This window comes from Pongo abelii, chromosome 20 (genome assembly GCF_028885655.2).
Source record: "Pongo abelii isolate AG06213 chromosome 20, NHGRI_mPonAbe1-v2.0_pri, whole genome shotgun sequence".
Classification (NCBI taxonomy): Eukaryota; Metazoa; Chordata; class Mammalia; order Primates; family Hominidae; genus Pongo; species Pongo abelii.
The window spans coordinates 38034979-38048211 of record NC_072005.2 but is presented as its reverse complement, the minus strand read 5'-3'; the positions used below and the strand labels follow the sequence as shown (position 1 = coordinate 38048211).

The following is a 13233-nucleotide window of genomic DNA, read 5'->3' as shown; positions in this document are numbered from 1 at the left end:
ACCACATCAGCCAGTCTCTCCCTCTCTCTCTCACACAGAATAACCACATCAGCCAGTCTCTCCCCCTCTCTCTCACACAGAATAACCACATCAGCCAGTCTCTCCCTCTCTCTCTCACACAGAATAACCACATCAGCCAGTCTCTCCCTCTCTCTTACACACACAGAATAACCACATCAGCCAGTCTCTCCCCCTCTCTCTCACACAGAATAACCACATCAGCCAGTCTCTCCCTCTCTCTTACACACACAGAATAACCACATCAGCCAGTCTCTCTCCCTCTCTCTCACACAGAATAACCACATCAGCCAGTCTCTCTCTCTCTCTTACACACACAGAATAACCACATCAGCCAGTCTCTCCCTCTCTCTTACACACACAGAATAACCACATCAGCCAGTCTCTCTCCCTCTCTCTCACACAGAATAACCACATCAGCCAGTCTCTCCCTCTCTCTTACACACACAGAATAACCACATCAGCCAGTCTCTCCCTCTCTCTCTCACACAGAATAACCACATCAGCCAGTCTCTCCCTCTCTCTCACACACACAGAATAACCACATCAGCCAGTCTCTCCCTCTCTCTCTCACACAGAATAACCACATCAGCCAGTCTCTCCCTCTCTCTCACACAGAATAACCACATCAGCCAGTCTCTCCCTCTCTCTCTCACACAGAATAACCACATCAGCCAGTCTCTCCCTCTCTCTTACACACACAGAATAACCACATCAGCCAGTCTCTCCCTCTCTCTTACACACACAGAATAACCACATCAGCCAGTCTCTCCCTCTCTCTTACACACACAGAATAACCACATCAGCCAGTCTCTCTCCCTCTCTCTCACACAGAATAACCACATCAGCCAGTCTCTCCCTCTCTCTCACACAGAATAACCACATCAGCCAGTCTCTCCCTCTCTCTTACACACACAGAATAACCACATCAGCCAGTCTCTCCCCCTCTCTCTCACACAGAATAACCACATCAGCCAGTCTCCCCCTCTCTCTTACACACACAGAATAACCACATCAGCCAGTCTCTCTCCCTCTCTCTCACACAGAATAACCACATCAGCCAGTCTCTCCCTCTCTCTCACACAGAATAACCACATCAGCCAGTCTCTCTCCCTCTCTCTCACACAGAATAACCACATCAGCCAGTCTCTCCCTCTCTCACACACACAGAATAACCACATCAGCCAGTCTCTCCCTCTCTCTTACACACACAGAATAACCACATCAGCCAGTCTCTCTCCCTCTCTCTCACACAGAATAACCACATCAGCCAGTCTCTCCCTCTCTCTTACACACACAGAATAACCACATCAGCCAGTCTCTCTCCCTCTCTCTCACACAGAATAACCACATCAGCCAGTCTCTCCCTCTCTCTCACACAGAATAACCACATCAGCCAGTCTCTCCCTCTCTCACACACAGAATAACCACATCAGCCAGTCTCTCCCTCTCTTACACACACAGAATAACCACATCAGCCAGTCTCTCCCTCTCTCTTACACACACAGAATAACCACATCAGCCAGTCTCTCTCCCTCTCTCTCACACAGAATAACCACATCAGCCAGTCTCTCCCTCTCTCTTACACACACAGAATAACCACATCAGCCAGTCTCTCCCCCTCTCTCTCACACACACAGAATAACCACATCAGCCACTCTCTCCCTCTCTCTCACACACACAGAATAACCACATCAGCCAGTCTCTCCCTCTCTCTCACACAGAATAACCACATCAGCCAGTCTCTCCCCCTCTCTCTCACACAGAATAACCACATCAGCCAGTCTCTCCCTCTCTCTTACACACACAGAATAATCACATCAGCCAGTCTCTCTCCCTCTCTCTCACACAGAATAACCACATCAGCCAGTCTCTCCCTCTCTCTCACACAGAATAACCACATCAGCCAGTCTCTCTCCCTCTCTCTCACACAGAATAACCACATCAGCCAGTCTCTCTCCCTCTCTCTCACACAGAATAACCACATCAGCCAGTCTCTCCCTCTCTCTCACACAGAATAACCACATCAGCCAGTCTCTCTCCCTCTCTCTCACACAGAATAACCACATCAGCCAGTCTCTCCCTCTCTCTCACACAGAATAACCACATCAGCCAGTCTCTCCCCCTCTCTCACACAGAATAACCACATCAGCCAGTCTCTCTCCCTCTCTCTCACACAGAATAACCACATCAGCCAGTCTCTCCCTCTCTCTCACACAGAATAACCACATCAGCCAGTCTCTCTCCCTCTCTCTCACACAGAATAACCACATCAGCCAGTCTCTCCCTCTCTCTCACACACAGAATAACCACATCAGCCAGTCTCTCCCTCTCTCTTACACACACAGAATAACCACATCAGCCAGTCTCTCCCTCTCTCTTACACACACAGAATAACCACATCAGCCAGTCTCTCTCCCTCTCTCTCACACAGAATAACCACATCAGCCAGTCTCTCCCTCTCTCTTACACACACAGAATAACCACATCAGCCAGTCTCTCTCCCTCTCTCTCACACAGAATAACCACATCAGCCAGTCTCTCCCTCTCTCTTACACACACAGAATAACCACATCAGCCAGTCTCTCCCCCTCTCTCTCACACAGAATAACCACATCAGCCAGTCTCTCCCTCTCTCTTACACACACAGAATAACCACATCAGCCAGTCTCTCTCCCTCTCTCTCACACAGAATAACCACATCAGCCAGTCTCTCCCTCTCTCTCACACAGAATAACCACATCAGCCAGTCTCTCTCCCTCTCTCACACAGAATAACCACATCAGCCAGTCTCTCCCTCTCTCTCACACAGAATAACCACATCAGCCAGTCTCTCCCTCTCTCTCACACAGAATAACCACATCAGCCAGTCTCTCCCTCTCTCTCACACAGAATAACCACATCAGCCAGTCTCTCCCTCTCTCTTACACACAGAATAACCACAGCAGCCAGTCTCTCCCTCTCTCTCTCACACAGAATAACCACATCAGCCAGTCTCTCCCTCTCTCTCTCACACAGAATAACCACATCAGCCAGTCTCTCCCTCTCTCTCACACAGAATAACCACATCAGCCAGTCTCTCCCTCTCTCTTACACACACAGAATAACCACATCAGCCAGTCTCTCCCCCTCTCTCTCACACAGAATAACCACATCAGCCAGTCTCTCCCTCTCTCTCTCACACAGAATAACCACATCAGCCAGTCTCTCCCTCTCTCACACACACAGAATAACCACATCAGCCAGTCTCTCCCTCTCTCTTACACACACAGAATAACCACATCAGCCAGTCTCTCCCCCTCTCTCTCACACAGAATAACCACATCAGCCAGTCTCTCCCTCTCTCTCTCACACAGAATAACCACATCAGCCAGTCTCTCCCTCTTACACACACAGAATAACCACATCAGCCAGTCTCTCCCCCTCTCTCTCACACAGAATAACCACATCAGCCAGTCTCTCCCCCTCTCTCTCACACAGAATAACCACATCAGCCAGTCTCTCCCTCTCTCTCTCACACAGAATAACCACATCAGCCAGTCTCTCCCTCTCTCTTACACACACAGAATAACCACATCAGCCAGTCTCTCCCCCTCTCTCTCACACAGAATAACCACATCAGCCAGTCTCTCCCTCTCTCTTACACACACAGAATAACCACATCAGCCAGTCTCTCTCCCTCTCTCTCTCACACAGAATAACCACATCAGCCAGTCTCTCTCCCTCTCTCTCACACACACAGAATAACCACATCAGCCAGTCTCTCCCTCTCTCTTACACACACAGAATAACCACATCAGCCAGTCTCTCTCCCTCTCTCACACACAGAATAACCACATCAGCCAGTCTCTCCCTCTCTCTTACACACACAGAATAACCACATCAGCCAGTCTCTCCCTCTCTCTTACACACACAGAATAACCACATCAGCCAGTCTCTCTCCCTCTCTCTTACACACACAGAATAACCACATCAGCCAGTCTCTCCCTCTCTCTTACACACACAGAATAACCACATCAGCCAGTCTCTCCCTCTCTCTCACACAGAATAACCACATCAGCCAGTCTCTCTCCCTCTCTCTCACACAGAATAACCACATCAGCCAGTCTCTCCCTCTCTCTCACACAGAATAACCACATCAGCCAGTCTCTCTCCCTCTCTCTCACACAGAATAACCACATCAGCCAGTCTCTCCCTCTCTCTTACACACACAGAATAACCACATCAGCCAGTCTCTCCCTCTCTCTTACACACACAGAATAACCACATCAGCCAGTCTCTCTCCCTCTCTCTCACACAGAATAACCACATCAGCCAGTCTCTCCCTCTCTCTCACACAGAATAACCACATCAGCCAGTCTCTCTCCCTCTCTCTCACACAGAATAACCACATCAGCCAGTCTCTCCCTCTCTCTTACACACACAGAATAACCACATCAGCCAGTCTCTCCCTCTCTCTTACACACACAGAATAACCACATCAGCCAGTCTCTCTCCCTCTCTCACACAGAATAACCACATCAGCCAGTCTCTCTCCCTCTCTCTCACACAGAATAACCACATCAGCCAGTCTCTCTCCCTCTCTCTCACACACAGAATAACCACATCAGCCAGTCTCTCCCTCTCTCTCACACAGAATAACCACATCAGCCAGTCTCTCTCCCTCTCTCTCACACACACACAGAATAACCACATCAGCCAGTCTCTCCCTCTCTCTCACACACAGAATAACCACATCAGCCAGTCTCTCCCTCTCTCTTACACACACAGAATAACCACATCAGCCAGTCTCTCTCCCTCTCTCTCACACAGAATAACCACATCAGCCAGTCTCTCTCCCTCTCTCTTACACACACAGAATAACCACATCAGCCAGTCTCTCTCCCTCTCTCTCACACAGAATAACCACATCAGCCAGTCTCTCTCCCTCTCTCTCACACACACACAGAATAACCACATCAGCCAGTCTCTCCCTCTCTCTCACACAGAATAACCACATCAGCCAGTCTCTCTCCCTCTCTCTCACACACAGAATAACCACATCAGCCAGTCTCTCTCCCTCTCTCTCACACAGAATAACCACATCAGCCAGTCTCTCCCTCTCTCTTACACACACAGAATAACCACATCAGCCAGTCTCTCCCTCTCTCTCACACAGAATAACCACATCAGCCAGTCTCTCCCTCTCTCTTACACACACAGAATAACCACATCAGCCAGTCTCTCTCCCCCTCTCTCACACAGAATAACCACATCAGCCAGTCTCTCCCTCTCTCTTACACACACAGAATAACCACATCAGCCAGTCTCTCCCTCTCTCTCACACAGAATAACCACATCAGCCAGTCTCTCTCCCTCTCTCTCACACAGAATAACCACATCAGCCAGTCTCTCCCTCTCTCTTACACAGAATAACCACATCAGCCAGTCTCTCTCCCTCTCTCTCACACAGAATAACCACATCAGCCAGTCTCTCCCTCTCTCACACACAGAATAACCACATCAGCCAGTCTCTCCCTCTCTCTTACACACACAGAATAACCACATCAGCCAGTCTCTCCCTCTCTCTTACACACACAGAATAACCACATCAGCCAGTCTCTCCCCCTCTCTCTCACACAGAATAACCACATCAGCCAGTCTCTCCCCCTCTCTCTCACACAGAATAACCACATCAGCCAGTCTCTCCCTCTCTTACACACACAGAATAACCACATCAGCCAGTCTCTCTCCCTCTCTCTCACACAGAATAACCACATCAGCCAGTCTCTCCCTCTCTCTCACACAGAATAACCACATCAGCCAGTCTCTCTCCCTCTCTCTCACACAGAATAACCACATCAGCCAGTCTCTCTCCCTCTCTCTCACACAGAATAACCACATCAGCCAGTCTCTCCCTCTCTCTCACACAGAATAACCACATCAGCCAGTCTCTCCCCCTCTCTCACACAGAATAACCACATCAGCCAGTCTCTCTCCCTCTCTCTCACACAGAATAACCACATCAGCCAGTCTCTCCCTCTCTCTCACACAGAATAACCACATCAGCCAGTCTCTCTCCCTCTCTCTCACACACAGAATAACCACATCAGCCAGTCTCTCCCTCTCTCTCACACACAGAATAACCACATCAGCCAGTCTCTCTCCCTCTCTCACACAGAATAACCACATCAGCCAGTCTCTCCCTCTCTCTCACACAGAATAACCACATCAGCCAGTCTCTCCCCCTCTCTCACACAGAATAACCACATCAGCCAGTCTCTCCCTCTCTCTCACACAGAATAACCACATCAGCCAGTCTCTCTCCCTCTCTCTCACACACAGAATAACCACATCAGCCAGTCTCTCCCTCTCTCTTACACACACAGAATAACCACATCAGCCAGTCTCTCCCTCTCTCTTACACACACAGAATAACCACATCAGCCAGTCTCTCTCCCTCTCTCTCACACAGAATAACCACATCAGCCAGTCTCTCCCTCTCTCTTACACACACAGAATAACCACATCAGCCAGTCTCTCTCCCTCTCTCTCACACAGAATAACCACATCAGCCAGTCTCTCCCTCTCTCTTACACACACAGAATAACCACATCAGCCAGTCTCTCCCCCTCTCTCTCACACAGAATAACCACATCAGCCAGTCTCTCCCTCTCTCTTACACACACAGAATAACCACATCAGCCAGTGTCTCTCCCTCTCTCTCACACAGAATAACCACATCAGCCAGTCTCTCCCTCTCTCTCACACAGAATAACCACATCAGCCAGTCTCTCTCCCTCTCTCTCACACACACAGAATAACCACATCAGCCAGTCTCTCCCTCTCTCTCTCACACAGAATAACCACATCAGCCAGTCTCTCCCTCTCTCTCACACAGAATAACCACATCAGCCAGTCTCTCCCTCTCTCTTACACACAGAATAACCACATCAGCCAGTCTCTCCCTCTCTCTCTCACACAGAATAACCACATCAGCCAGTCTCTCCCTCTCTCTCTCACACAGAATAACCACATCAGCCAGTCTCTCCCTCTCTCTCACACAGAATAACCACATCAGCCAGTCTCTCCCTCTCTCTTACACACAGAATAACCACATCAGCCAGTCTCTCTCCCTCTCTCTCACACACACATCAGCCAGTCTCTCCCTCTCTCTTACACACACAGAATAACCACATCAGCCAGTCTCTCCCCCTCTCTCTCACACAGAATAACCACATCAGCCAGTCTCTCCCTCTCTCTTACACACACAGAATAACCACATCAGCCAGTCTCTCTCCCTCTCTCTCACACAGAATAACCACATCAGCCAGTCTCTCCCTCTCTCTCACACAGAATAACCACATCAGCCAGTCTCTCTCCCTCTCTCTCACACACACAGAATAACCACATCAGCCAGTCTCTCCCTCTCTCTCTCACACAGAATAACCACATCAGCCAGTCTCTCCCTCTCTCTCACACAGAATAACCACATCAGCCAGTCTCTCCCTCTCTCTTACACACAGAATAACCACATCAGCCAGTCTCTCCCTCTCTCTCTCACACAGAATAACCACATCAGCCAGTCTCTCCCTCTCTCTCTCACACAGAATAACCACATCAGCCAGTCTCTCCCTCTCTCTCACACAGAATAACCACATCAGCCAGTCTCTCCCTCTCTCTTACACACAGAATAACCACATCAGCCAGTCTCTCTCCCTCTCTCTCACACACACATCAGCCAGTCTCTCCCTCTCTCTTACACACACAGAATAACCACATCAGCCAGTCTCTCCCCCTCTCTCTCACACAGAATAACCACATCAGCCAGTCTCTCCCTCTCTCTCTCACACAGAATAACCACATCAGCCAGTCTCTCCCTCTCTCTTACACACACAGAATAACCACATCAGCCAGTCTCTCCCTCTCTCTCTCACACAGAATAACCACATCAGCCAGTCTCTCCCTCTCTCTTACACACACAGAATAACCACATCAGCCAGTCTCTCTCCCTCTCTCTCACACACACACAGAATAACCACATCAGCCAGTCTCTCTCCCCCTCTCTCTCACACAGAATAACCACATCAGCCAGTCTCTCCCTCTCTCTCTCTCACACACAGAATAACCACATCAGCCAGTCTCTCCCTCTCTCACACACACAGAATAACCACATCAGCCAGTCTCTCTCCCTCTCTCTCACACACACACAGAATAACCACATCAGCCAGTCTCTCTCCCCCTCTCTCTCACACAGAATAACCACATCAGCCAGTCTCTCCCTCTCTCTCTCTCACACACAGAATAACCACAGCAGCCAGTCTCTCTCCCTCTCACACACACAGAATAACCACATCAGCCAGTCTCTCCCTCTCTCACACACACAGAATAACCATATCAGCCAGTCTCTCCCTCTCTCACACACACAGAATAACCACAGCAGCCAGTCTCTCTCCCTCTCACACACACAGAATAACCACAGCAGCCAGTCTCTCTCCCTCTCACACACACAGAATAACCATATCAGCCAGTCTCTCCCTCTCTCACACACACAGAATAACCACATCAGCCAGTCTCTCTCCCTCTCTCACACACACAGAATAACCACATCAGCCAGTCTCTCCCTCTCACACAGAATAACCACATCAGCCATCCTCTCTCTCTCCCTCTTTCACACATACACAATAATCACATGAAGACATAACCAGCTTTGCACGTCAGAAAAATCAAAATACCATTTTCACTGAGCAAACAAGCAGAAATTAGAAAGCCTAACGATATTCAATATTGTGTGGGAATAAGTGCTTTCCATACCCCAATGATGGCAGTATAAATTGCTAGTCTTTTTGAAGGTGAATTTGACAAAATCTATAAAACTGTAATACACATGTTAAAAGGGTATTCTGGATAAAGCACAAACACAAAGGTATCAGATGTCAAAGAAGGTGACCAAATCCCAGTAGGCCCTTCCCTGGGGGCATCCTAGGGTGGGTCGGGAAGTGCCTGGAAGCCCACATTTGTTCCGGGAAGGGCCCATGCAGAGAGGGCCAAGAAAGACAGGACCGACCGCCTCTGAGGGGAGCTGGGCTGCACACACAGGGGCCCAATCATGCCTGAAGGGTGGGAAGTGGGCGCTCTGAAAGAGGGCAGTACAGGGGGCAGGGGCTGCTGCGTGCAGGAAATCCCACTCCCAGAGCCTTTCGTGAGCAGTGGGGTGGCTGGCTGGAGGGCAGCCTGGTAGGGCGCATTGGCCTCAGCAGGGACTTATCCTCACATCAGTGTAGATGCCACGCCAGCCACAAGAGTGATGCACTCACCACCACCAGAAAACTGTGGGAGCTGGGGTGAGTGGAGAATGGGAAGGTCACCAAACAGCCCATGAAGGCAGCTTCTGAGTTTAGAGTACACAATGCAACGTGGCATGCCAGTGGAGTCGGAACTGGGCTGCTCCCTGTGGCTTTTCCTTCCATAATGCCATCGTCCCGGGAGGGGAGAAGAGGAGGAGCACCGGCTGGGAGGATGGGGCTGACGTCTCTACAGACCACAGGAGGCAGAAGTCAGGCCACTCGGTAATGCTCATTCAAGACAGCAGACATGGCGCCCGCACCCGAGAGGGAACTGCCCAGGGCAGGGATCTGTCCTGTACAAACACTAGCGATGCAGTAAAACACTAGAAAAAGGGAGCAAAGATGGGGTGCGGGACACATGTATATATATATGCCTCTACATCTGTGTATTTTATACAGGTTTATCTATATTCTTTTTTTTTTTTTTTTTGAGACGGAGTCTCACTCTGTCGCCGAGGCTGGAGTGCAGTGGCGCGATCTTGGCTCACTGCAACCTCCGCCTCCTGGGTTCAAGCGACTCTCCTGCCTCAGTCTCCCGAGTAGCTGGGATTACAGGCACGCACCACTGCGCCCGGCTAATTTTTGTGTTTTTAGTAGAGATGGGTTTCACCATGTTGGCCAGGCTGGTCTCGAACTCCTGACCTCAAGTGATCCACCTGCCTCAGCCTCCCAAAGTGCTGGGATTACAGGCATGAGCCACCAGGCCCGGCCAGATTCATCCATATACTTAACGGGACTGTACTGTGCAAATGGTTTGGAAACAACCTAGTGGCTACCCAGAGGGGAATGATTAAATACAGCAAGTATGTCAATCACACCCACACATGAAAAAGACTAAAAGTAGAAAGAAGAGATACGTATGTTGACAAAGAGTTTCAACATACTTTTTTTTTTTTTTTTTGAGATGGAGTTTCACTCTTGTTGCCCAGGCTGGAGTGCAGTGGTGCGATTTCAGCTCACTGAAACCTCTGCCTCCCAGGTTCAAGCAATTCTCCTGCCTCAGCCTCCTGAGTAGCTGAGATTACAGATGCCCACCACCATGCCAGGCTAATTTTGTATTTTTAGTAGAGACAGGGTTTCGCCATGTTGGTCAGGCTGGTCTCGAACTCCTGACCTCAGGTGATTCCCATGCCTTGGCCTCCCAAAGTGCTGGAATTACAGGTGTAAGCCACTGCGCCTGGCCTCAACACACATTCTTAAGTTAATTCTGCAAATAAGACAGTATGTTCTAATTTTTGTTAAAAGCTCCACATAGATAAGTGTGTGTAAAGGCACTGACAGAAGCCTGCAAGTTCACAGCTGGAAAAGATCACAGAAGCCTCCCACGAGGAAGGATGTGGGCCCGGAGAAAACTGCAATGGACTCTTTTATAAGGCTCCATGGGCTCAGCACAGTGGTTCATGCCTGGAATCCCAGCACTTTGGGAGGCCAAGGTGAGAGAATCACTTAAGCCCAGAAGTTTGAAACCAGCTTGGGCAAGATAGTGAGACCCTATCTCAAAAAAAAGAAAGCAAGAAGGGAGGGGGGGATGAGAGGGGAGGGGCAGTGGGGAGAGGGAGTGGGAGAGGGGAGGGGAGGGGAGTTAGCTGGGTATGGTGGCGTGTGCCTATAGTCCCAGCTATTTGGGAGGCTGAGGTAGGAGGATTGCTGGAACCCAGGAGGGTGAAGCTGCAATGAGCCATGATCATGCAACTGCACTAAAGCCCGGGCAACAGGGTGAGACCGTGTGTGCACACACGCGTGTGTGTGTGTGTACACACATGTATAATGCTCCATGATCCTATGTTTTATGAATATTTTTCTTTACAGTTAATTTATTACTTTTTATAAGTTTGAAACAAACGCAAGAAGCACAGAGCTCAGGCCCTGCTCCAAACCCCCTCAACCACAGCCAGGTCAGACAAACACTGACTCAAAAGCCCCTCCTGAAGAACAGAGACCTCCTGCTCAGCACTTCTACAGAGGAATTGACTTCATACAAAGATCGTGCACTTGACAGAAGGCTTTTACTAATGATTCAAAGGACTTAAGAAACTGTACTTACACAATGTCAGTACTGTCTCGGCAGAAGTCAATGTGTAATGTGACAGGCTTTGTGCAGTACAGGCTGAATTTTTTTGCTCTATAGGGAAGCTGCATAAATGATTCTACTACAACTCGGATGCTAAAAAGTAAAACAGAAACAGCTCCATTATATAGAAAATTATATACAACATATTCCGTTAAAGTATACCTATTTTATTAATATACTTAATGTAAAACAAAACACACAAAAAAATAATTCTTTCTGTTTCTAATATAGCCACCAACAGTGCTTGGAAACATTTGGCCAAGAGGGAAAAACTGCTTCTTGGGAGGTTGAAAAAAATCGTACTCTTTTGATACATAAAGCACAGATACGGTACATAGATAGTATATCAGTGAAACTGACATTTCATGACCTAGGGGTAGGAGTTTAGGAAAACAATGTCTAAGAAGCCTCCTGGCCAGGCGTGGTGGCTCACACCTGTAATCCCAGCACTTTGGAAGGCCGAGTTGGGCAGATCACCTGAGGTCAGGAGTTCAAGATCAGCCTGGCCAACATGGTGAAACCCTGTCTCTATTAAAACTACAAAAAATTAGGTGGGCGTGGTGGTGCACTCCTATAATCCCAGCTACTCAGGAGGCTGAGGCAGAAGAATTGCTTGAACCTGGGAGGCAGAGGTTGCAGTGAGCTGAAATCATGCCTTGCACTCCAGCTTGGGCAACAAGAGCAAAACTCTGTCTCAAAAAAAAAAAGGTCTAATAAGGCTCCTTAGGTGGACAAATACTGGATACTAATGAACATACCTGTAAAGCAAATTCTATTCAAGATTTTCTAAATATCAATCTCAATATATGACCAAAATTACCTTAAAAGTTTCTGTAAATGAACAGATGTTTTAATAATTAGTATTTGCCAACTTTGCACAAAAGAGCTGCAGGACTGAGATTTTTAAATAATAAGTTTGGCAATTTAATTTCCATTCTTCTTTGGCAAACGACAGAGCACTTTATTTTTACATTTTTTTCTTTGTAGAGTCCAGGTCTCACTATGCTACCCAGGCTGGTCTTGAACTCCTGGCCTCAAGTGATCCTCCTGCCTTGGCCTTCCAAAGTGCTGGGATTACAGGCGTGAGCCACCACCCCTGGCCGAAAAACCACTTCCACGTACTATTTCCACATGAACTGCCTTTCTTTCCAGGGTTCCTATTATGCCCTGTCTGGGCAGCGTGGCCATCTTCTGTGTCAGACAGGTTAGGGAAAGGTGGCTGCACCCATGGCCCTCTGAAGTCTCCTCAAGCTATTTAATCATACGATTTTCTCACCCAAAAGAAACTAAGTGTAAAACACTAAATGCAAAAAAGAAAAGCTCCCCAAACAGTTAAACACAATAATTGTTTTTGCAGCGATTACGGTTGTATGCGATGCAGGATCACAAGCTTGAATGGCACCTACTCTTACAGTAAGTACTGCAAATTCCCAATGTCTGATAAGCACGTCTGCCATGAAATTCTTCTATTCAATAGACACCTCTTGGCTGGGCGCAGTGGCTCATGCCTGTAATCCCAGCACTTTGGGAAGCCAAGGCAGGTGGATCACCTGAGGTCAAGAGTTCAAGACCAGCCTGGCCGACGTGGCAAAACCCCATCTCTACTAAAAATACAAAAATTAGCTGGACATGGTGGCACATGCCTGTAGTCCCAACTACTCGGGAGACTGAGGCAGGAGAATTGCTTGAACTGGGAGGCAGAGATTGCAGTGAGCCAAGATCACGCCACTGCATTCCAGCCTGGGTGACAGAGTGAGACACCGTCTCAAAAAAACAAAACAAACAAAAAAAATAGACACCTCTTATCGCAATCAAGTC

The 13233-nt window shown here is 48.6% G+C and overlaps 1 protein-coding gene across 5 annotated transcripts in view; it reads right to left on the bottom strand.

The window, feature by feature from the left end:
- The window catches only part of TDRD12 (tudor domain containing 12), a 120576-nt gene that overhangs the window by 87456 nt on the left and 19887 nt on the right, over positions 1-13233 (bottom strand). For 4 of the 5 annotated variants that reach the window (XM_054538838.2, XM_054538840.2, XM_054538839.2 and 1 more), the window contains exon 4: positions 11389-11508. The exons of the other annotated variant lie outside the window; for it this stretch is intronic. In XM_054538838.2, coding sequence (XP_054394813.2) covers positions 11389-11508 — 120 coding nt within the window. The remainder of the gene's footprint in view (positions 1-11388; positions 11509-13233) is intronic. 5 annotated transcript variants of the gene reach the window in all.